The following is a 26,417-nucleotide window of genomic DNA, read 5'->3' as shown; positions in this document are numbered from 1 at the left end:
ATATGCTTTACCTCCTAATTATTTCAGCATGCATATCATTAACTAGAGTTAAAATTTTTCTATAGTTCTTTTGGGGAGATAAAATTTGCATACTTAAGTATAGAAATTTTAATTTGCTAAATACACACACCTGTATAACCATATCATGATACAGAACAGTGCCATCATCCATGAAAGTTTTCCTGTGTCCCTTTACCAGTCAATTCTCATTTTCATCTCCACAGAGGCAAAATCTAATCTGATTTTTTTCCACCAAAGATTAGATTTGCCTATTCTAGAACTTCACATAAATTGAATCATACAGTATAAATTCTTTTGTGTAACCACTTCTTTCTCTCAGCATTCTTTTCTTTTCTTCTTTTTTAATGTTTCCTTATTTTTGAGAGAGAGAGACACACACAGAGCACAAGTGGGGGAGGGGCAGAGAGAGAGGGAGACAACAGAATCCGAAGCAGGTTCCAGGCTCCAAGCTGTCACAGAGCCTGATGCAGGACTCAGACTCATGAACCATGAGATCATGATCTGAGCTGAAGTCAGACACTTAACCAACTGAGCCACCTAGGCGCCCCTCAGCATGATTTTTTAAGGTTCATTCATAACGTACTACAGATCAGTATTTTTTTCTTATAATTGTTGGGTATTATTCCATTGTATAAATATACCACAGTTTTCCGTTCTCTTAACAGTAAGTATCTGGACTGTTTCCAGGTTTTGGCTATCATGGAAGAAAAGCGGGTATAAACATTCATGTGCGATTTATTTATTTTGAGACAGGGAGAGAGAGAGAAAGAATGAGTGGGGCAAGGGCAGAAAGAGAGGAAGAGAGAAAATCCCAAGCAGGCTCTTTGCTGTCAGCACAGAGTCCAATGTGGGCTCCATCCCACAAACCATGAGATCATAGCCTGAGCTGAAATCAAGAGTCAGAAGTTAACCAACTGAGCCACCCAGGCACCCATGGATATATGCTTTTATTTCTCTTGAGTAAATACCTAAGAGTGGAATTGCTGGGTCATAGGGTATGTAGGTAAATGTTTATGTTTTGTTAAGAACCCACAAGTTCTTTTCTCAAAGTGGCTTAATTTATATACTCACTAATAATGTGTAGGAGTTCCAGTTTTTCCACATGCTCACCAACATTTGATGATTTAATTTTTCTAATTTAGCCATGCTGGTGGGTATGTACTGATAATTCATTGTGGTTTTAGTTTGCATTTCCCTGATGGCTAATGATGTTGAGCACTTTTTGATACGTTTATTAGTCATTTGTGATTTTTATAAAGTGTCTCTTTGATATATTTTGCGCATTTTTCATTGAGTTGCAGGAGTACTTTGTACATACTAGATACTAGTATGTCATTGGATCTATGTTTTGAGAATATTTTGCTCCCAGTCTGTGGCATGCACATTCATTTACTTAACTGGGTCTTTTGGTGAGCAGATTTTAATTTTGATGTAGCATAATTTATCATTTTTTCACATCTAATTATTGCTTTCTGGGTCCTAAGAAATTTTTGCCTCTGCTCTAAATATGTTTCCCTCATTCTCTTCTGTGTGTGTTTTTTTAAAAGAAGCTTTATAGTTTTAGTTTTTATTTTTAGGACTATGATCCATTTAAAATTAATTGTGGTGTAAGGTTGGTGCCAAGTCTTTTTTTTTTTTTTTCCCCGAGCGGATATCCATGTATTCCAGCATAATTTGTGAGGTAGACTTTCCGTTTCTCATTATATTGCTTTGGGACCTTTGTAAAATATTGAATCAAATTACTATTTAAGTATGATCTGTTTCTTGCTTCTATAGTTTGTTCCTTTGATGTATTTGTGAGTTTTATAAGATTACTATTCTGTTTTGATTACTATTGCTTTGGAGGTCTTGAAATCATATAGTATACCATACAACTTGTTGTCTTTGCTTTTCTCCCAAGATTGCCTTGGATATTCCAGTTCTGTTGTATTGTCATATATGGTTAGAATCAGGTTGTCAATTTCTACTCTCTCCCCAAAAAATTTCAGTAGGATTATGATAGGGATTGCACTGAATGTTTACAACAGTTTGAAGGAGAATTGACATTTTAACAATATTGAATTTCACAACCAGTTCTTCATTTATTTAAGTCTTCTTTTTTTTCTCTTAGCAATGTTTTCTATTTTTCAGGGTAGAGGTCTTCCATGTCTTACTAAATTTATCATTAGCTTTTTTTGTTTTCCCATTGCTATTATAAATAGACTTGTATTTTAAATTTCATTTCCCAGTTGTTTGTCATGTTTATGAAATACAGTTGATTTTGTATATTGACCTTATGTTTTGAAACCTTGGAAAATCTCTTATTTCTTCTAAATATTGCTTTATAGTTTTCCTAGGATTTTCTATATATACAAACATATCATCTGATAATACAGTTCTACTTATTTCTTTTCAAACTTTATGCTTTTTTCATCGTATTGTACTAGCTAGGACCTCCAGTAAAATGAAAAATACACATGGGGAGAGTGAAATCTTTGTCTGGTGTCCAATTTTAGGGGAAACAGCATCAACATTTCATAATTAATTATAAAGTTATTTATAGGCTTTTCGTAGATGACCTTTATCAGGTGAGTAAGTTTTCTTCTATTCAGAGCTTTCTCAGAGTTGTTTTTGTTTTTGTATTTTTAAATCATGAATAGATGTTGAATTCTATTAAAGATTTTATTCTGCATCCATTGGGACAATTATATTTCTGTTAATGTACTAAATTAATTACTTGAATTTTCAAATGATAAAGTAACTATGAATTCCTGGGCTATGTTACACATGGTCATGATATATTATCCATGCTATATATTGCTAGATTTTGTTTGCTAAGTTTTTTTAGATCCATGTTGTGATGCATATTGGTCTGTTATTTTCTTGTAATGTCTGTCAGGTTTTCATATGCTGGGTTATACTGGCTTCTGAAAATGAATTGGAAAGTTTTTTCTATTTTTCTATTTTCTGAAAGACATTTTGTATGATTAATTTTATTTCTTCCTTAAATGTTCAAAATAATTCATCAGTGAAATCATTTGGGCCTGGAGATTTTTTTTTAATGTTTGTTTATTTTTGAGAGAGTGCAAGCGGGGCAGAGGCAGAGAGAGGGGGACAGAGGATCTGAAGAGGGCTCTGCACTGATAGGCTGACAGCAAGGAGATTCGAGATTCAGGGCTCTAACTCACAAACCATGAGGTCATGAGGTCATGACCTGAACCACAGTCGGTCGCTCAATGAACTGAACCACCCAAGTGCCCCTGGGCCTGGAGTTTTAACTAAGTGAGGATTTTATTTATTTTTATTATTTATTTATGTATTTATTTATTAACACACATACAATATTTAATTTAAACATAAAGCTTTGCATTTATGCACAGTAAATTGCATTCTGCTAGATTCAGTCTTTCCAGGGTTTAGAAATCCTTTTCTCTCTTTTTTCTTTTTAATCTTGATTCTTTTATTCAGAGTACACACTCTCTATTATGGGCATATGTCCTTCTTGCCTGCCTAGTCATCTAAATGAGGATTTTAAATTATACACTTACTGTTCTATTAGACATAGACTTTTCAGAGTATTTCTTCTCATGTCAGTTTCGGTAAGTTACAGGTTTCAAGAAATTTTCCCTTTCATCTAAGTTTTTTATTTGTCATGAAGTTGTTCAAGATATTCGCTGATTATCCTTTTTAAGTATACAGGATATGTAGAGATAATTCTTCTTTCATTCCTAATACTGGCAATTTATGATTTCCTTTTTTTCTTAATCAGTCTAGCTGGGGAATTAGCTGAATTAGCAATTTTCTTGATCTTTAAAAAAAAATCAACCTTCTTGGCTTGGTTGGGTTTGTTAATTTTCTCAATTATTTTTTTTTCTATTTCATTGCTTTCTACTCTTATCTCTATCATTTTCATCCTTTTATTTTGTTCATTCTTCTTCTTTCCCTAGTTTTTAAGATGGAAGCTTAGATCATTGATTTTGGATCTTTTTTTTCTAAAATAAATATTTAAAGCCATAAATTTTCCTTTAAGTGTTGTTTTAGCTGCAATCCTTAAATTTTTAATATGTAGTATTTTTATTATAATTTAGCTATAATACTAATTTCCCTAGCGATTTCTTCTTTAACATGTGGTCAATTACAACTATGTTGTTTAACTTCCAAATATCTGGAGACTTATAGATATCCTATTGTGTGGGAAGACTTGAAGTTTACCTTCATAACCTCTGTCCTTGGTGTTCATACCCTGTATAATTCTCTACCTTTGAGTGTGAGTGGGACCTGTGACTTGCTTCTAGCCAATAGAGTATGGCAAAGATGAAGACATCAAATTAGTTGAGCTTCTGTTGAAAGACTCCAGCCTTAGTCAAGGCCTGGATTGCAGTCTGGTGAGACCCTGAAGCAGAGAACCCACTTGACCCATGCCCAGGCTCTTGACCCATGGAAACTGTGAGAAAATAATTGTGTGTTGGTATAAGCTGCTAACTAAACCTGTCATAATTTGCTTAGCAGCAATAGAAAATCAATATGCTTATTGTCCTTGATTTTTAATTTATTTTTATTGTGATCAGAGAACATATGTTATATGATTTCTGTCATTTTAAGTTTATTTTTTCTTGTTTTCTAAGTATGTAGCCTATGCCAGGACCATGCACTTAACAAGAATGTATATGCTGCAGGTGTTTGGGTGTATTTTTATAATACTAAGTATTATATAGCTTTATAAATATCAAACAGTTCAAAGTGGTTGATAGCTACCAGATCTTCTAAATCTTTATTAGGCATATGTGTATTTTTTTATTGTTGTGTCTCTCTGAAAAATCGACTGACCCTTTGTCATTATTAAAAGTTTTCAAAATTTCTGGTAATACACTTTGTCTTTTTTTCAAGTGTTTATTTGAATTCCAGTTAGTTAATATACAGTGTAATATTAATTTCAGGTGTACAATTTAGTAATTTAACACTTACATACAACACCCGGTGCTCATCACAAGTGCCCTCCTTAATACCCATCACCTATTTAACCCCTTCCCCTGTCCGCTTCCCTTCTAGTAACTATTAGTTTGCTCTCTGTAGTTAAGAGTCTGTTCCTTGGTTTGCCTCTCTCTCTCTTTCTTTTTCCCTTTGCTTGTTTGTTTTGTTTCTTAAATTCTACATATGAGTGAAATCATATGGTATTTGTCTTTCTCTGACTGAGCTATATCACATAGATTAGTACTCTCTAGCTCCATCTATGTTGTTGCAAATGACAAAATTTCATTCTTTTTTGTGGCTAAGTAACATTCCATTGAATATATATACCACATTTTCTTTATCCGTTCATCCACTAGTGGAAATTTGGGCTGTTTCCATAATTTGGTTATTGTAGCTAATGCTGCTATAAACATTGGGGTGCATGTATCCCTTTAGGTTAGTATTTTTTATGATAATACTCTTGGTCTTTAAGTCTACTTTATCTGATATTAATATAGCCACTCAGATTTCTCATGTTTACTGTTTTCATTGTATGTCTTTTTCCATCTACTTACTATCTGTTTCTTTATATTTAAGATGAATATCTTTAGTTAGCATGTAGTCTTTTTTTTTCTTTCTAAATCTATTCTGGCACTTTTCATTTTATGCTAAAACAAGATAGATGATGAGCTTATATGCCAGTGTTCAATTCTTTTTCTAAGGAAGTTGTGACCACCTTTAAACTTTAATAATTCTGATAAGTGCTGTACAATGGATCGTCTCATATGTGTTTTGGATTTCTTCTTTCTCATCCCATATTTATTTGTACTGACCTTTATTTAAAGTGTGAAGTATACTGAACCTTTTATTTCTAGGAAAGTCTCTGTGCCCATCTCATATTTGCTATAAAAGGCCGGCTGTGGGTATGAGATGGTATAGATGCCTACGTTTCTCATCCCACTACTTAAGGTCGAGTTTGTTCTGTAGGATCATTGTTCTTCTCTTCTCTTTGTGGAGGCCTGTGGTATTTTAAACCATTTGGGTGAGATGAGTTACTACTTGAATGCTATCTGGAGAGCAGAAACCCCATTATAAAGCTATATGCATTCCATAATAATTCCAGCATAATACCATTAGATTACCTATTGGATAGGTTACACAGATAACAACTTGTGAATTCTTCATATAATATAATTGAGGCTTCATAAGAAAAAAACACAAAAAACAAGACCAGGAGATCAAAGCAATTTTAAAGTCTACAGAATTACACATAAGTTCCGGAGTGTAGGTTATTCCTATTTACATGTCTCTTTCCATCTGTCCATCTATTACATATAATCAGAGTGGAAGCACTAGCATTTTTAAAAAAGTTTTATTTACTTATTTTGAGAGAGAGAGGGAGGGATAAGGGGAGGGGAAGAGAAAGAGGGAGACAGAATCCCAAGCAGACCCCACACCATCAGCACAGAGCCCGATGTGGGACTCAAACTCACCAACCTTGAGATCATGACCTGAGCTGAAGTTGGACTGACTGAGCCACCCAGGCGTCCAGAAGCACTAGCATTTTAAAGTCATCACCATACCTTTAGTTCAAAACTCCATATATGTTGTTTTCTTAAAAAATAAAATTATGTGGAAATAGAATATTTAAAATTATATTTGTTCTTAAAGAGCATGATATTTATATTGAAATTTCAATGAAGTTTTTTAAAATCAGGGAAAAAATGCATCTTTTTCCTTTTCCTTTTTATTTTTCCAGCCCTATTTCTGTATTGGGTAATGGCCTTTATTACAAAAACCATAAAATTAGTCAAGTACTGGCAGTCTGGTTGGGGAGTATCAGACTTGCGTTTCTGCATCACTGGCATGATGGTCATCTTGAATGGACTCCTGATGGCTGTGGAGATCAATGTAATTCGGGTCAGAGTAAGTATCTAATCATTTTTTTTAATTACCAGAATTCAAGACTTGAATATTAGAGATTACAGTCAGCCAGAAATCATTTGTATTTAAGAAGACAAATGTGTATCATCTATGTGTATAAAAGTTGAACTAATCACTAAGTTTCAGACCATTGGTATTCCAGAACCCTAGCATCTATTTATTCATTTGTAAATATTGATTGAATGATTGTGTGCCAAACATTAATCTCAGTTCATATTATAGATGAAACTGTTTGCATCAGAAAATTACATCATCCATGATGTGTCCCAAGCACACCTATATTAAGCAAACTATTGTATTCCTAGAAATTTCAAAATGAAAAGAAGATAATATGTTTACTGATTCCACTGATGAAGAAACTTCTACAGTGATAACTCTAGCTATATCCAAAGTCGCATAGCCAAGAGTCATGCCTGGTCTGTTATTACAAACCTGTTGTAGTTTGCATCACATAATGCTGTTATGTTGTGTGACATAGTTGTGAATAATTTTTTAATATTCATTTCTACCAGAGCACTTTGAGTTTGCTCTGAATGTCAAGATAGAAGCTGCAAGGAATAGTGGAGTATAGTTAGTGAACATCAGCCAAACGATGAATTATCAAAGAGTGACTCAATAATGGTGTCAACACATTTAAAAAAATCTAAGTAATGTAAAAATCTTTATTTAATTGACCCTATCACAGTATATCATGAAAGACTGATTCTTAGCAATAACTATATTTTAAAAGGATAATCTATAATTTTAGAATTGTCTCCAAACGGGATTAAATGTGAAATTCTGGTATTTAACTAATTAATATAGTCACAGTGAAAGGAAAGTATTTCAAAGAATATTTCCAAAGGAATGAAAATGTTTAGTAAAATAAACATTTTTGCCTGTTGAAATGAAAATGTAGAAAAGGTTAAAATTTTATTTTAATATGTGGGAAAAGCATTGGGTTAATTATCATTCTGTGGAATTTTTCTTGCCACAGAGATATGTATTCTTCATGAATCCTCAGAAAGTAAAGCCTCCTGAAGACCTCCAAGATCTGGGTGTGAGATTTCTTCAACCGTTTGTGAATTTATTGTCAAAAGCAACATACTGGTGGATGAACACGCTTATCATATCTGCTCATAAAAAGCCTATTGATCTGAAGGCAATTGGAAAATTGCCAATAGCAATGAGGGCAGTAACAAATTATGTTTGCCTGAAAGATGCATATGAAGAACAAAAGGTAATTTAGTATCTGTTTTTCATGCCCATAATTGTAGAAAATAGATCTATTAAATATAAAGTCACTAAGCTTAAATATCTATGGTTAAGGAAGAGCAGATTTTCTTCATCTGTCTTTCCCAGTAGTTTTGAGTCATGTGAATTGGGCCAATGAGAATATACCAGAAGGGCCAATGAAATAAAGTTATATTGTGGTAGTTGCCCAGTTCATACCTGAGGAGGGATAGAGGGAACACTGTCTTTTTTCTGAAACCAACTGGAAAGTTAGAATTAAGCTTAATGGTCATGTATATATGATCGTTATTCCCATATAATGTTAATAATTCATGGAATTGTTGTTATGAAGCTTTTCCAAGTATCTTGTCAATAATTTTGTTATATAACAGTAAAATAGATCATATCATTAATAACCACATTTAAGAAACCAAAGTCCTTAAATTAATTATTGACTATATTTTGGAGTCTGTATTCCAAACTTGTGAAACTGAATTAAATAAAGTTGTCTACCATTCCTATATGTTTGTCAAAACTGGTCTCTTCTGGTACTTTCTTTGAGCCTTTATAATTACTTTAAACACCTTAAATAGATTTTTTGGATATTTTCAGTTTGTCTTATAATCATTCTATACAGTCATGTACACCATACATGGTGGTAGATGTATTTTATATTGCAGTCATCTATAAATATTATCATAATTGAAATTATTGGTATTCACAACAACATTGGAAAGGAGTAGGGTATGGTGAATCGGTGTGAGTTTTGTCTGTTCTAAATCAAGACAACAAAGCATTTATGGTAAATGATGAAAATGACCTCTGTTTTGTGTCAAAAATGTGTGTTATGAAATTAATATTGCAGGAAATGGTTACTACAAATGAACTTGAGTCATCTCTTTGGTTTCACCTCTGGGAAAAGTATTGCATAATATTTTTTAAACTTCTCTGCTAAAGTAAAGATTAAGAGTATAGCCTAAACATATTTTAAGTGTTCCTAGTACTCTTTATTACAAAGATCAGCTTGAACTTGGTGTGTTAATGTCTTGTATTAATAAACTTTTAAAAATAATTGTATTGTTCGTCTAACAGGGAAATGAATATGAGACACAACTGAATTATCTTCCATTGACTTGGTTTCTTTGCCACAGTGAAAAAACTTTATCTACCTCCTCTCTAAGACTTAATTATGATTATTAAGGTCATAAAATCCTTTCAACAAACAACAACATATGTGTGAAGCCGTGAGTTGGCTTAAGCATATATGCCATTCTTCAATTTTGCATTTCTTTGTTGAATAACTAGGAAACACAAGTATAACACAACTTTAAAAAGTACTGACTACTATTCATGGAGACAGGAAATACCTGAAAGAGAAACAACTTGAAGTTAGGATGATCTGTTTTGTTTAGCTTGTAGTAAAATATCTGGAGTAAAATATCTTTAGCTTGTAGTAGATCTCTTGTGATCTAATAACTCCACAAATCTTGACTAATCTTTCAATAATCTTGATCTTAGTATTTTACTATCTTCTTTTCCATACAATGGTATTTGGTAATAGTCATGACAGAAATACATTTTCCAAACCAAAGAGAATTAAAAAATTAATTTGGCCTTAAGAATTTTGGGTTATCCTTTGACAACTAAAAATAAGGCAAAGTCTTTGAAAATGGCCTTTTTACTCCTCATTCTATTCCATACTCAGTGGCTACTGTTTGCATAGAGTGCAAGGATATGGGTTATGCATACTATACTAAAGGGACATTTACTTATAAACTTATACTTATAAACTTTACTTATAAACTTAACATATCATCAGAAATATCAGAAGGAATTGCCCATAGTTGGTGAGGTTAAATGCCGCTCCAGTCATTTTATCTTTGGTTCATCTGTTTTTTTCTTTCAGAAAAAAGTAGCAGATCATCCAAACCGGACTCCATCTATATGGCTAGCAATGTACAGAGCATTTGGGCGACCAATTCTGCTTAGTAGCACATTCCGTTATCTTGCAGATTTACTGGGTTTTGCTGGACCTCTCTGTATTTCTGGAATAGTTCAGCGTGTGAATGAAACCCAGAATGGGACAAATAACACAACAGGAGTAAGTCTGTGGTGCTTTTGAAGGGGAACATATTATTGGCAGATTTTATTGTAATTGTTACTTTTTATTAATGCAGTTCTATGAACAGTTCTTACAGTCTTATTTACAGAGAATTGAATGCATTTAAAACAAAGAAAACAATTTTCCTTGTAGAGAAAATCATGTATTTATGTATTCATTGAATGGATCTGTTCAACAAAATTATTTCTCAGATTCAAAGCCTACAGGCATTTGATAAGTATCTACTGTGTGCCAGAAGCCATGCTCAGGAATTTCACGTTGATTATTTTCTTTGATCTTTTTAGCAACCCTTAGAAGAATTTTCATGCATGAGTACATGAGGGATGGCTGAGTCATTTTTTTAGAGGCCTGTGACCGATCATGTTAGCAATGCGATTTGTACTATATACATATTTCTTTTCTTATATGATAAACACCATCACCTTGATTCACAATGATAAGGGCAAGTCACATTATGATATTTTTATTAGATATTATGCTAATATTTGGGGGGCTATATGGTATAAGATACTATATATTTGCTGTTGTAAATATAGTCTTTTATTTTCTGTTCTTAAGAAAATCTCATCATGAACTTCCTAGTTTCTTTCTAAGATAAGAATTGATTTCCCTAGTTTCACAGATAGAAAAATCTAGTCTAGATGAATCAATTTTCCTTTTCTATTCTCTCAATCTGATTTCCTGTCCTTTTTTCTTCACCTATTAAAATTTCATGCATTTTTCAAAGCCTACATTAAATGCCATCTCTTCAGTGAAGCTTTTCTGATTGTTCTGGTTGGAATTTGACTCTCGTTCATACTCTCCAACACATTGTTGATTTCACCTTGGCACTTGCTGTAAATGCTATTTATAAGGAAGCATGTTATTTATGGATACGCTTATCTCTCTGGGTGGTAAGCTTTTTAAACAGAATGACTGTGAACTGTTCATATCTGTGTTCACAATGTGTAGCCCATTTGCTTGCATATAGTAGTGTTCAGTTATTTTGAAATGAACCAGATATTTTCACCATTGAATGCACTTTTGTGATGTTTTGTCTCTACTAGCCTCATTGCATTCCATAAGTTCCACATAGAATTTTTCTATCATCCCTCTCCCTTACACATATTAATCACACATTTTTCTGAGAAGGAAGAACTTACACATTTGTATGTATCCCCATGAAAGAAAAGGAAGGGACCAGAAGTAGAATTTAATGGATCTAACCCACAACAGTATTGCCCAAACTGACATGATGTCCTTATTTGAGTGTTACCTTTCCCTCACTTCTAACCAAGTTACCACATAGTATGGTTCCAAACAAAAAGCAATCAGTTTTGTATATCCTTATGATGACTTCAGTCATATTCCTACTGAAACAATTTTATAAATTGTGTTTTGTCATTGGAAGTGTCAACATGGTGAAATCGATAGCCAAATTACATTTATCATTTATCTTGTTAATATAAATTATGTGAATATTAGACTAAGTCAAATAAATTACAGTCTAAATTGACTTTGATCTTCAATTACTACTTCTCAAGACGGAATATATCTTTTCCGAAAATGTACGTACATTTTTAAATCAAAATTTACCTTTTTACTGCAATCAGGCATTTCCAGCAATCTTAATGATCAATTTGGGATTTTATGCATTGAACTAGTTTGAATTTGTATCTGTGGACATGATGAAGAAAAACCAAAATTACCTTGGCTCATTCCACTGCTGCATTATAAAGACATTGAGTTTTTATATTTAAGAATTATGTATCGTTTGATAAATGTGATCTGTACACCTGGCATATGAAAAGACCAGTTCTAATTTATGTCTTTTTCTTTTGGGACAAGATTTCAGAAACCCTTTCATCAAAGGAATTTCTTGAAAATGCTTATGTACTAGCAGTTCTTCTTTTCTTGGCCCTTATTCTGCAAAGGACATTTTTGCAGGCTTCCTACTATGTAACCATAGAGACTGGCATTAACCTCCGTGGAGCTCTGCTGGTATGTACAAGCTTTGAATGATCTTTGTTTCTTGAAAATGCCATATGCCATTCAATGACAGGAAGGGTAGGGGGTCTCAGTTTTGTTTCTCTTTCTGTTTGACTTTGACACTACAACTTCAACACTTCTACGAGCTACTTGATAAAAAAAACAGAACTAATTAGTAGACCCACTGAATTTTAAAAAGTTTTGTAGTAATATATTAAGAAAGCTTTTGAAATCTTTCATTTGATGATCTCTGTTTCAATATGTTTAAAGTCAAATATATGTTTTGATCATATGGCCAGTTAGGTTTGTGTTTAGCTAAAGACTGAAAGTAACAATTCTAAAATGAAAATAGTGGTTGACTGAAGAAGATGTCATTACAGGGATTTTTTTTTCCAAAAATTTTTTTAAAATGTAATATTTTCAATGGAAGTAAATAAACATAATGTTGATTAAGTTTAGAGCTTCAAATACACTCTTTTTTTGCAGGCCATGATATACAATAAAATTCTTAGGCTGTCTACATCTAATTTATCCATGGGTGAGATGACCCTGGGACAGATCAATAACTTGGTTGCCATTGAAACCAATCAGCTCATGTGGTTCTTGTTCCTGTGTCCCAATCTATGGGCAATGCCTGTTCAGGTAAATCAATATAAGTAATATTCTCATTTGCAGAGGAAACAAAACAAAAGGAGTATGAAATATTTAGCTCAGTAAAAGGTAACTTTTTGAACTTGCTAATGTTATTATGCTTTTTTTTTTGGAGAGAGAGAGAGAGAGGGGAGAGGAAGAGAGAGAATCTTAAGCAGGTTCCACACCCACATGGCACCTGACATGGGCCTTATCTCACGACCGTGAGATCATGACCTGAGTTGAAATCAAGAGTCAAATGTTTAGGGGCGCCTGGGTGGCTCGGTTGGTTAAGTGTCCAGCTCCAGCTCAGGTCATTATCTCGCCGTTCATGAGTTTGAGTCCCACATAGGGCTCTGTGCTGACAGCTCAGAGCCTGGAGCCTCCTTTGGACTCTCTCTCTCTCTCTCTCTCTCTGTCTCTGTCTCTCTCTCTCTCTCTCTGTCTCTGCCCCTCCCCCATTCACACTCTGTGTCTCTCTCAAAAATAAACATTAAAAAAATTATTAAAAAGTCAGATGTTTAACCGACTGTCAACCAGGTGCCCCCTATACCCTTTTTGTAGAGAAGAAAACTGAGACTCAGAAATGCTCTGACAGGTTAAGAAAGTGGGGTTTGAAATTCTCCTGCTTAGGTTCAAATGTCTGCTCTACCCTGTTTGCACAAGTGTTTAAATCCTCAAAATATTAGTTTCCTTAGCTTTAAAATTGGAATGATAACTGTATCTGCCTTGTAGAATTGTTGGCATCATCAAGACTAAATAAGTTAGTATGTGTAGCACATTTAGCACAGTGCCTAGTACTTCATGGACATTTAGTAATTGTTAGTTGTTATCATTGTTGACCAAATCCATGCAAGTCATGGAGCCAAGTCTTGACCCCTTTTATTTTGACAGACTCTCTTATAGCATTTCTAAAGTAAAACAGTTGTAATCCATCCCATTGTTTCAATAGCTGATGTATTATACAATGCCAAATTTTATAAGGTGGTAGGAACACTAACAAGCTGGAGGGCTATTTAGCTATTTTTTTTAATGGAAAATAGTATTTTAGGAAAGATGCATTTTCCCCCTAATTGGGTCAAAATAGCAAAAGATATGTTTTTAGCTCTTTCCTCTGTGTGATGGTGAATATGTTTACCTTGAGTTTTGCATCCTGTAGATGGAGCTTAAACTGTAGGTCTTATTTTTTTAAGTTTATTTATTTTGAAAGAGAGAGAGCAGGGGAGGGGCAGAGAGAGAGGGAGAGAGAGAGAATCCAAAGCAGGCTCTGTGTTGTCAGTGCCGAGTTCAATGCAGGGCTAAAAATCACAAACCATGAGATCATGACCTGGGCCAAAATCAAGAATCAGATGCTTAACCGACTGAGCCACCCAGGTGCCCCAACTGTAGATCTTATTTGATCTAGTCTGTCACTTATGTCCCTGTGTACCGTGTTTATTAAAATGCATTCAATAATAAAGAAGATATGCTAGTTTTTAAATGTATTGTTTGCCTTTTTAGTTTTATCTTTAAAAAATTGTTTTTTGTAAATGCTTATTTATTTTTGAGAGAGAACAAGCATGAGCAGGGGAGGGGCAGGGAGAGGGAGACAGAGGATCCAAAACAGGCTCTGCACTGTGAGCACAGAGCCCCACGTGGGGCTCAAACCCATGAACCCTGAGATCATGACCTGAACCGAAATCAAGAGTTGGCCACTAAAGTGACTGAGCCACACAAGCGCCCCACCTTTTTAGTTCTAAATGGAAATCCAAGTCAAACAAAAGTGTGTATCAAATCAAAAGTGTGCAGTGCTTGACACAAAGTGGGATATAAAATCTGCTCAGTCTCATTTTATCAAAATGTACTTATATACAAGTCAAGTAAGTAGCCTCCTACGTGGTACAATTTAAAGGCTGCCTCTGAATGATTGCATCATGAGTGACGTTAAGGAAACTTTCATTTTGATTGGAATTCATAAAAAGCCTAATTGGTTGGGCAGTAAATATGTGCGCTTGCCTCCAAACGGCCACTATTAAGCTGTTACCATTGGCATACACTCAAAAGTTAAATGCTTTAACTGCATGAATATAGTTCATTAGTTGACATTTTTAGCCATGATAATCTGAGCTATTGTGGGGGAAAAGCAAGGAGAGAAGATTGCAGGGTCAAATCCTAAATTTTAAAGGAAGAAGAAGAAGAAAGTAACAAACCTGAGAGGGTTGGCTTACGTGGGTCAGCCCTGGCTTTTCGGAAATATTTTTTTTTTAATTTTTTTAAAGTTTACTTATTTATTTTGAGAGAGACAGAGACAGTGCATGCAGGGGAGGGGCAGGGAGAGAAGGAGAGAGAGAATCCCAAGCAGACTCTGCACTGCCAGCTCAGAGCCCAATGTGGGGCTCAAACCCACGAAACCCTGAGATCATGACCTTAGCTGAAACCAAGAGTCTGTCGCTTACGCAACTGAGCCACCCAGGCGCCCAAGGGAAATAAATTTTAAAAGGGAAGTGAGGTATGATGGGGTGCCACCTTTAGCTTCTCCACAGTTTTAATTGAGCCTAGGTTTCATGTCATCAAGTGACTTCTGGGATCATTGAGGATGTGAGGAGTTCAGATTATTCCTTTAGTCTGCAAACAACCATCCAGTACTCACATTATGATGTCACCTCCAGCTTTCCATCCTTCTCACCTGGAAAAGTTGGTACAATTCCATGAAAACATGGAATATCAAAGTTACGGTGGGTGGTAACATTTTCAAGAAACATTTCATGTCCTTTTAAAAATGTGAAGACTGCCTTCAAAGGTCGGAAGCATCACAGGACCAGTCTGTAGCTTCATGCAGCAAATTGGTTTGACACCGGTTGCGCAGAACATCATCCTAACAACAAATTCTGACTCCTTAGCTTTCCCCAAATAAATCATAGTAAAACCTAGCTGTTATAGTTGAGTTGACTTCCACGTAGATGTATTAGTTAATTAATTAAGAATTAAGAAATCCTATGCTTTCACCAAAATGTATTGCCTTTCATGCTGCAGTGGCCATGCCCCTGTTCATTTTCCCTTTTCCATATGTTTTCCTTTCTAGATCATAATGGGAGTGATTCTGCTCTATAATTTACTTGGATCAAGCGCATTGGTTGGGGCAGCTGTCATTGTGCTTCTGGCACCCATTCAGTACTTCATCGCAACAAAATTGGCAGAGGCTCAGAAGAGCACTCTTGTAAGTTAACATCTTTTGGAAACTTTACTAGGAAAATCTAGTAAGCTGTCTCATTTTCAAAATAATAGGAAATTAATACATGCCACTCAGAATAATTTGGAAATTAGTATGTTTCATTTCAATTCTTAGGCAGCAAATGTGTATTACATTTTTATTTTAAGTATTTATGTTTAAAACACTTTTCTTTTAAATGTTTATATTTATTTGAGAGAGAGAGAGAGAGGGAGAGCACGAGTGGGGGAGGGGAATAGAGAGACAGGAAGACAGAATCTGAAGCAAGCTCTGTACTGTCAGTGCAAAGTCAGGGGCAGGGCTCAAACCCACGAACCATGAGATCATGAACTGAGCCAAAGTCAGACACTTACCCAGCTGAGCCACCCCGGTGCCCCGCAAGTGCACTTTTTAAAAGTGGATTTGAAATGTATGACTTGATGATCTTAAACTCAAAATGCCAGAATCACAATTCCTGATGGTTTTGTGCCATGAGGCTTTGAACTTCTTCTAGATCATTGGTCTAGAGAATGTATCTACATCCATTTTGAACCCCCTGCATGTTAATTATTGACATGGGAGAATTGGATCAAAGAATAAATAAAGCATCAGGTTTATTGCTTCTGAAGTGAAATATCCCTAGAATTGAAGCAAACCACGTGATGATCTACAGAGTTACACTAAAGTATTTCAGGCAGCTGCTCTGGCCGAGTATGCTCATGGTCAACTTGGCAAGCAAGAAAAAGCCCAATTATTGACCCCTTCTGGCTTCAGTTTTCCATGAAATCATTTCATTTGAGCAAGAATTGGCTTCTTTTAAAGAAATATTTGTAAATAATAAAATTGTTGACAGCATGTTCAGAAGTAAAGTTTGATTAAATATGAGCAAGGCTGCCTGTAAATCAGGCGTAAAATATAGGGATGCTGCCACTGATGGAATTGTTGCCCAAATTGGTTTCTACTGTGACAAGCAAGTTGCATGTCATGCAGGTGGTTTTCATCACTGTTTTTCTGCTGCTTCTGGTGACGTTACTCATTATTTCTGTCTGAGCCATCTACCCGTCTTTACTTTAGGACATGAATACAGAGAGGTGAGGAAGAGGAGCACAAAGTGAAGACAGGACTCTCCTCAAACATCCGTCTTTCATTTAGCTGGTCATACTGTACTCATTTACTCATGTAACAATCATGTGATAGGCATCTAAGACCCTGTAGAGACCAGAAGGTGAATAAAAACCAAGCCATTTGCTACTTTTGCTCCCTCCTATCTGCCTTTTGGCCACTTGCACTGCTCCTTTTGAAAGTTCATAGGTCATAATGTACCTTACTAGAAATTCTAGTATTTGGTGGTAGTGGAAATTGCAATGGTTGAGTAAATTGTGGCTCTTGTAACTGCTAAAAATCTCTTTACACTTAACCCAAACTGTTAGTAATCAGTAAATCTAATTTTGGCCTTAAACAAGAGCTTATGAAGAAGTATGTGGAAATCTCTCAAAGTTAAAGGGAATACCCTTGGTTTCACAAAGTGTATTATGAAGACACAATGTGAACACACACAGTGTGAGCATACACAACCCTGACATTCCCAAATAAGAAGCAAACTAACTTTTCTTACATTCATTGTTTTCTCTTCTTCTAAGTATGAGTGATAGTGCTGAAAAGAAAATAAAACAAGTTTGATGTTAGAAGGAAGCATTGGAAGTCTCTGTATCATTTCCATAAATGTTTATAATTACTATCTGCAGACATTATTCAAGGAAATCACGTGAGACTTAAGAAACTGCTTTTATTTAACTCAAAGTAACAGGAGCGTGAGAGGTTTTAGGTGGAAAGAAATTGGAAGCCATTTCATTCAACTCTTCATTTTACACCTGGAGGTGGAAGCACAGAGGATTTGACCCCTTCTCCCGGGGATCTCAAAGCCATAATCAGTGGCAGAGCCAGGCAGAAATCAAGATCTGGTCCATCCCTGTCTGTTATATATATGGTCCTGCCTGTTTGAGTCACTTGGATGCAGCGTGCATTGTTTTCTATTTCTTTGTTTTATAGGATTATTCTACTGAGAGACTGAAGAAAACAAACGAAATATTGAAAGGCATCAAACTTCTAAAGTTGTATGCCTGGGAGCACATCTTTTGTAAAAGTGTAGAAGAAACAAGAATGAAAGAACTATCCAGTCTCAAAACCTTTGCACTTTATACGTCACTCTCCAGTAAGTTGCCATGGCGAGAAGGACCACCAAAAAACATGTGGTCTATTCAGCTTAGGTGGTGATCACTGAGACATTCTACTCATCAGAGGAAGCCCATTTATTTTCCACATGTGTGCTGTTCAGTAGCCACTAGCCACATGAGTCTATTTAAATTTAAATTAAAGAACAGAGTTAGCATAGGCTTAGAGTCAGGTAGACCTAAATTTGATTCGTTATAAGATGCGTGTTTTTGTCATATTACTTTACATCTAAAATTCTTGGTTTTTTTTCATCTGTAAAATGGGATGGGATGAGTACAGTACCTGCTATTGAAATCATCACCAGTTACAGTTGGAATGAATAGGTTTCCAGTAAAAATTCATTTATTTAAGTTGATTTGACTGTATTATTATTGACCTTCTTATCCCCAGAGATCCTCAAAAATTATCTGCAGTTGTCTTACCTATATCTCTGGAAGCTTATGATATTATATTTTCTTGAAAATTATACTTAGAATGCTATTTTTGAAAATCGACGGAAAAAAATGTCAATGCTTCCAAGTAAAAGAAGCCAAATTACATTCACATAAAACCCTCTTTTCCAATACATTTTCAAGAACTTTTAAACATGGAGCATTTTTATCTTCAATTCTAATTTTTATAAAGCAATCATTTAAAAAATTGTTTTTTTTCCCCCAGAGTGACACTGAGTACTCTCAAGAATAATTACGTTTATGTTAGTACATTTCTTACAAATTTAGCTGAACTACTACCACCAACATTTGATTTGGTTTATGTGTCAGTTTTGCTTATCTCTATTGTTCCCAAGACCTTGAACAAATTAAAGTTTTGGAGATTTATACATTGTTTCCTCTCAAATTCTAAACTAACTTAGTTCTTAGACATTACAAATACTTCTTTTGTGAAATAAATTTAGAGAAAATATTTGGTTTATATAGCTCATTTATTCTACCCTAATGCCTGATGCATTAGAAATGAAATGGGAAGGAGATTTATCTTCCAGCTCTGCACCACTGCTAATATGGTGTCAAAATGCTAGAAGATGAAATGATTGATATCCACTTGTTTATATAATAGTACTTGAAGCTGCTGACCCTGACAATACATTGCTTTTTGCAATAGACTGAAATACTCATGATAAGGATGGCTGCAGCCAGAAATAATGACAATAATAAAAATACAGTGAGATAGCCAGCCAATTATTGGCATAAGTGGCTTTATACATATCATCCCATTTAATCTCCCAACATTCCAATAATTTAGATTCCACTGTTAACTCTGTTTTATATATTAAAAGATGGAGGTGGAGAGAGTTTAAGTAACTTGAACTTCTCTTACATCATGTACCTACTAAATGGCAGAGTTGGGTTGTTAATCCAGTTTGCTTGTCTCCAGACATGAGATTTGGGTTGTTTTTTGAATGTCAGATACAAAAGGAGAGGACGGAAGAGGCCATCACAGGGGAGAAAAACAACAGATCATGAAAGTAAAAATGCAGAAGCATGTGTATATTATAGGCAGCAGGAATTCTTGAGTCAATGGTGTAAAATTCCAGTTGAACCATTTTTAAGTTTATTTATTTTGAGAGAGACAGAGAGAGCACAAGTGGGAGGGGGCAGAGAGAGAGAATATTCCAAGCAGATTCCATGCTGTTAACCAGAGCCTGACATGGGGCTCAAACTCACGAACTGTGAGATCATGACCTGAGCTGAAACCAAGAGACAGGTGCTTAACCGACTGACCCACGCAGGCTCCCCCAAGTTTTGTGATATGGTTAAATATAGTATTCTTGGGGATTAGGAACTTGAAATATGGTTGATGCATAGAACTGGCTATATATCTCAACTCTGCCGTTTCATAGCAGTATGACTTTCACCAAGTTAGTTATGTCTTCCAAACCTCAATATTTTTCATCTGGACAGTGAGATGATAATAATACCTACCATGTAGGACTGTAGTAAAGGTTAAAATAATGAATGCTGTACATGTTGACTGAGTTGTTGATTCTATTCCAGGCACGAGGTCAAGTGCTTCATACTCATTACCTCATACTAAGCACCTGGCAAATGGTCTGGTGCTCACCAACCTCCATTCCTCAGTTTCCTCATCTAAAAATTGGTGTAGGAGTGCCTGGGTGTCTCAGTCTGTTAAGTGTCCGACTTCAGCTCAGGTCATGATCTCACTGATTAGTGGGTTCAAGCCCCACATTGGGCTCTGTGCTGACATCTCAGAGCCTGCTTTAGATTCTGTGTCTCCCTCTGTCTCTGCCCCACCCCCACTCACACTCTGTCTCTCTCTCTCTCTCTCTCTCTTTCTTAAAAATAAACATTAAAAATTTTTTTAAAATGGTGTAATAATAATTCATCCTTATCACAGGTATATTGTGAGAATCAAATGAGGCAGTGAATGTGACACTGTTCAGTAACTGTTAAAAACATTTTATAAATAGTATTTGTAGAGCATCGTAAGAAGACAAAGATAATGAAAGCAGGAAGTCAACTGTCTAACAAAGTGGTTACTGCTGGGTCTTACAGGGCAAACTGACCTGAAATGAAAGACTGCCTCAGCAACTTGGCAGCTCTACAGCCTTGGTCAGTCTTTGGTAAAACCTCAGTTTTCTCATCAAGAAGCTGGGAAGTATTAAGAGGATCTTGGGGAATTAAATAAGATAAAGTGGATAAAGTGTTTAGAACAGTACCTGAAACATAAAAGCGCTCAATCAGTGGTATCTGAAAATATTGAAAAGCAGTTAAACAGGACACTCACTAGTAGAACAGAAGATCCAGCTTTTGTGAATCAGTGTTCTTGCCAGTCAAGATAATATCTGAAGGGAAGAGAAATTCTATCAATTTCCCAGTCTCCATTGCCAAATGGTCGTGTGCTATTTATAGATTTAATCCATTGGTAAAAGACGAGAAGACAGTATTAAATTTTTTTCTCTTTAATAGATCTGAGTTTAAATCCAAGCTCTATCACCTCCTAGTTTGGAATCTTGCATGTTACTCACCTAAGTAACACCCTAAGCACCTAAGCTGCTTTCTTATTATTGTGTGTGGTAGTTGTAATCATTAAATATGAGAACTATGTAAAGCACTCTTTTATCATACCTCAATGATGGTGACTTGTCAGCAGCAGAGCAAGGTGGTGGCAAGCAGTCTTTATTGGTTTGAATCCCTACTGTGTGACCTGGAGCTTCTCATTCTCATCTTTGTAATGGCATAGGAAGGGTACCTGCTACATGTACCCGGTGCAGATTGCTGTATAAATGTTTTTTTCAATCAAATAGCAGTTGTTCTTGCTCTTCCTCATTAAGGGGGGATTACTTATTCAAAGATGCGGACTGTAAAATGAATTATAAACAATGATGGGGGAAAAGAAAGAAATACACTTAGAGAACAGGGTGACAGTAGCCTGAGAAACAAGATGGAGGCAGAAATGTGGCTCATCATCTGTGCTGTTATAAAACTCAGAGCAGTGTTTGGATTCCCAGTATTATACAAGAATTTGGATTTGATAACCAAGCCACATCTGGACCTGCAAAATCACAATCTGATTCTGTGTTCAGCGGTCAGGGTAGTTCATGAGAGTGGATCATGAGGACTGATAATGATTTATTTGTGGGTAGATTCTGTCCTGCATGTCAAGAAAACTAGGTTCTAGCTCTCACTCTGTCAGTAATTCACTTAATCTTTTAGCCCCAGCCCCTAAACTTTTATGGTTTATAAAAAATATAACTACAAATTATCAATTTGACTTTGTAATTTTATTGTGACCTCCAAATACTAGTATTTTAGACTAAATTATGAGTTTTTGTTTCAGTTATGCATATCATGTGTATCAAGTATTAGTGCAATATGTTTCTGGAGAGACATTTAAACTAGCAGAGGGTTCAGGATATGGAGTTGTTTTGTTAAGCAAAAGGTCTATACGTGAAAATAAATATCACTTTTGGAGGCAGAATGTGAAGTGATGTCAAATTCTTTTTTTTATCAGTGTAATAGCTTAATTTTCATACATTTAAGTTAGTTTAGTGGACCATGTGAAATACGGACAGAGAACACCTCAAGAATGCACATTTGTTAAAGTCTAATAATTTGCACCACTAAAGGAGCATTTTATCTGAATTTTGCGGTTTATAACATTTTATTAAAAACAGCTTTTCAGTAATAGAAAATATTTTCTGATTAAGACTCATGTGGGGGGGGGGCTCATACACCTGCAAACAAGGAAATACCAACTGGGAAACGTTTGTGGACTCCAGACAAAAGGCACTTGGTCCTCTCTGTCTTCAAGGGAAGTTAAAGTAATAATAGATGATGCATTAAAGTTACTGAAAATGTTTCATAGTTGAACGAACCTAATATATTCGATTTCTCTCCACAGTCTTCATGAACGCAGCAATCCCCATAGCAGCTGTTCTTGCTGTAAGAAACTTTCTCTTGCTTTTGAACATGGAACAGAGTCAGTGTTTAGAAATGATTCATGAGCAGAAATGTGTGGGTGGTAATATATATTACTTCACCTCTGCCAGTTTTCTCTTTACAGTCCCCATCATAATAGTTCTAATCCAGGGTTTCTCGACTGTGACACTATGAACTTTTTGGCCCAGATAAGTGTTGTTAGGGCCTTTCCTCTGCCTGAGGATGGGTAGCAGCATCCCTGGCTTCTACCAGTTAGAGACCATTAACACTCCCTAGACATTGCCAAATGTGCCCTGGGGAGCAAAATTAATAGTAGTTGAGACCTAAACTGTTCTCATCTCCACAACCTGGTTCCCAGACATCCTTACATCAGAATCATGCTAGATCAACAACCAGAAGATTACATTATATTTCAGACTAAAAGGACAAACCTGGGAACTCGTATTTTATTTAGAAATGTAAATACATCTGCATCAAACACTAATGTTGGCAATTTTAGTAAAGATACACAATAGGGACCCTAAAGCAATGGAATATCTTAGTTTGCTCTTAGAAAATTTAGTATTGCTTGGAAAGAACCTGACTGGTTGTTAAGAACCCTAGGTTCACTTCACAGTTACTCCCCCTACTCAGTAATTTGACAGAAGTCAGTTTCCTAATCTATAAATAGAATCTATTCTGCCTTTCTCACAAATTTCTTGCTAAGATGGCATGTAAACCATTATGTACTCTACCAATAACAAGTATTATTTTTCCTCAGGAGTAATTTGGATAAAGCAATTGTTTTCATATTTGTAATGGACATATTGGGGTAGCAGAATATGTTAGGTTTCTAAAATTGAATGTAAGCATTTGTGAAACTTTCTCCAACTTTCTCTAAAGAACTTCTTTCTTTGCACAGACGTTTGTTACCCACGCGTATGCTAGCGGGAACAATCTAAAACCTGCAGAGGCCTTTGCTTCACTGTCTCTCTTTCATATCCTGGTCACCCCACTGTTCCTGCTCTCTACAGTGGTCAGATTTGCAGTCAAAGCCATCATAAGGTATGCACTGGAATGTCTGGAGTCCTTTGCCTGATTATGGAAGTAATATATGCTCATGGTAGTAAATTTGAAAGAACAACATTCAAATCACTGCCCATTGTTAAAATTTTAATATGCTACTTTTCAGTCTTTTACAACTATTTTTAGATGAAAAGAATTATGATTTTAAAGTAAAAATTTTGAATTTATGTAGCTTTTGATTCCTTATTTCACTTACTGGTTTTATTTTTTCTCTTCATTAAGATCATGATGTTTATTGGCTCTGCGATAGTCTATTGTTTTGAAGTCCTGTACTCTAATTTATTTAACAATTACTTCCTTATTGGGCATTTGGAATGTTTCTACTTTATACCTAACATAAATAATATAACTAACACTGAGATAAATGTCTGTTTTTGTCTTTAAACTTTTCTCTGATTATTTTCTTAAGACAGATTTCTAGAAGTGGGGATACTAGTTTAAACAGTATGCATAATTTTAAAATTTTTATTAAGGTTTTTATTTTAATTCCGGTATAGTCAACATATGGTGTTATATTAGTTTTAGGCATATAATATAGTGATTCAATAATTCCATATATTACTCAATGTCCATCAAGATAAGTGTACTCTTAACTCCCTTCACCTGTTTCACCCCTACCCCTCCCCACCATCAGTTTGTTCCATATAGTTAAGAATCTGTTTCTTAGTTTGTCTCTTTTTTCTTTGTTCATTTGTTTTGTTTCTTAAATTCCACGTATGAGTGAAGTCATATGGTATTTGTCTTTCTCTTACTGACTTATTTTGCTTAGCATAATACTTTCTAGCTCCATCCACATTGTTGCAAATGGCAAGATTTCATTCTTTTCTGTGGCTGAATAATATTCCATTGTGTATGTGTGCATATGTATGTATATATCTCTTTATATCTATCATCTATCTATCTATCTATCTATCTATCTATCTTCTTTAACCATTCATCTATGGATGGATACTTCCATCATTTGTCTATTGTAAATAATGCGTCAGTAAACATAGGGGTGCATATATCCTTTTGAATTAATGTTTTTGTATTCTTTGGGAAAATACCCAGTAGTGGGATTAATGGATTTGTAGGGTAGTTCTATTTTTAAATTTTTGAGGAACCTCCATAGTGGCTACACGAGTTTGCATCCTCACCAGTAGTGAAGAGGATTCCTTTTTCTCCACATCTTCACCAACGCTTGTTGTTTATTGTGTTTTTTATTTCAGGCATTCTGACACTTTGAGATAATAATATCATTGTGATTTTGATTTGCATTTCCCTGATGATGAATGGTGTTGAGCATCTTTTCATGTGTCTATTGGCCATCTGTAGGTCTTCTTTGGTGAACTGTCTATTCATGTCTTCTGCCCATTTTTTTCTGCCCATTTTTTTAATTAGATTATTATTTTTTTTTGGAGGGGGGTGTTCAATTGTATAAACAGTAAGAATATTTTTAAGGTCCTTAATGAATATTGCTATGTTGTTTTCCATTTACAGAGTGATAGGTCAAAAGGTGTACACATTTTTAAGATTTTTTAATGAAAATGGCCATAATATTTCTCAGTGAAGCTGTGTCAGTTTATATTTGCACTAGCAGTGATGGACAATGTTCCCATCAATCCATAGTTACTATTTTAATTTTAATTTAATCTGGAAAAAAATTTAAGTAAGGCTCATGGCTTCTGCAAATGGAAAGACTCTGCAAAACCACTCCACATTTTTCTCATTTTAAATGTGCTCTCTAGTGTTTTTAACCAGTGTATAGTTTGTCTCAGATTTACAGTTCCCCACAATGCACAACAATGAAAATAAATGTGATAAGATAATGACCATTTCCCACCATTTTTCTTGTATTGTATAAATAAGTATGTTAGCAAACTATATCATATAATGCTGTTTGTGCCACAATCTACTACATCTCATGCTGCATTACAAGCAAGAAAGTCTTAAAGTAGTATTTTGCATATTGTATAAGATCTTATAAACCTCAGCATGTTTCATAAACAGTCATATCATGTCTGGCTTTTGAAAGAACGTCAAGATATTGCAATACTGAGAAAAATTGGAAAATGGAGGCCTTAAATATATGACGCCTGGTGTTGTCATTGATATAAATGTTGAACATTTCTTGTAAGGTCTTTTAAATGAGATAATTTTCCCAATGGTTATGTATTACTAAGAAAACTGGTATCTGATACTTAAAATATCAGAATCTTCAGTTTTAGGCAATAGTTTATATTGGTTTAACAATGGCTTAATACCAAACAACATTCAAATGCATATGCATTATCTTATTATAAACTCAAGTTCTGATTGGTTACAGTAGTATAATCCTCTTCTGTAAGATGTGTCATTAGTAACCAATTCTGGAACTGTTAGAGTTTAAAGATCACTCCCTCTGGCCTCATCTGCCTCATTTTCTTTTCTTTCTGTTCTGACTCTGAAACAGTTGTACCGAACACTGACTGATTTTTGTAGCACCACTTCCAAATTAGGCAGTGCTCTGGAAGGGAAGCTACTTCAAACAATAAAATTGATAAATGGCCAAAGTCTGCTATTTTGGTCCTTATTTTCATTTTCTCCATTTAATCGCTGTCCCTCTCATGGTTTCATTTTTAATTGGAATTTGACTTTGTACCACAAGTGGGGATAGAAAACAGTTAGTTGGTAACTTATAACAGATAACTTCTATGAAGTCAGGAGGTTACCAAGCATCAAAAGGACT

General features: G+C 35.0%; 1 protein-coding gene across 1 annotated transcript in view; it reads left to right on the top strand.

Moving 5' to 3' along the window:
- The window catches only part of ABCC9 (ATP binding cassette subfamily C member 9), a 129,034-nt gene that overhangs the window by 16,058 nt on the left and 86,559 nt on the right, over positions 1-26,417 (top strand). Inside the window, exons 7-15 of the mRNA XM_049625176.1 lie at positions 6,710-6,876; positions 7,871-8,113; positions 10,013-10,207; positions 12,056-12,208; positions 12,683-12,838; positions 15,888-16,022; positions 18,063-18,225; positions 22,608-22,648; positions 23,547-23,689. Coding sequence (XP_049481133.1) covers positions 6,710-6,876; positions 7,871-8,113; positions 10,013-10,207; positions 12,056-12,208; positions 12,683-12,838; positions 15,888-16,022; positions 18,063-18,225; positions 22,608-22,648; positions 23,547-23,689 — 1,396 coding nt within the window. The remainder of the gene's footprint in view (positions 1-6,709; positions 6,877-7,870; positions 8,114-10,012; positions 10,208-12,055; positions 12,209-12,682; positions 12,839-15,887; positions 16,023-18,062; positions 18,226-22,607; positions 22,649-23,546; positions 23,690-26,417) is intronic.

This window comes from Panthera uncia, chromosome B4, assembly GCF_023721935.1.
Source record: "Panthera uncia isolate 11264 chromosome B4, Puncia_PCG_1.0, whole genome shotgun sequence".
NCBI lineage: Eukaryota > Metazoa > Chordata > Mammalia > Carnivora > Felidae > Panthera > Panthera uncia.
Note: the sequence above shows the minus strand (reverse complement) of the source record. Positions and strands in the feature narration are given on the sequence as shown.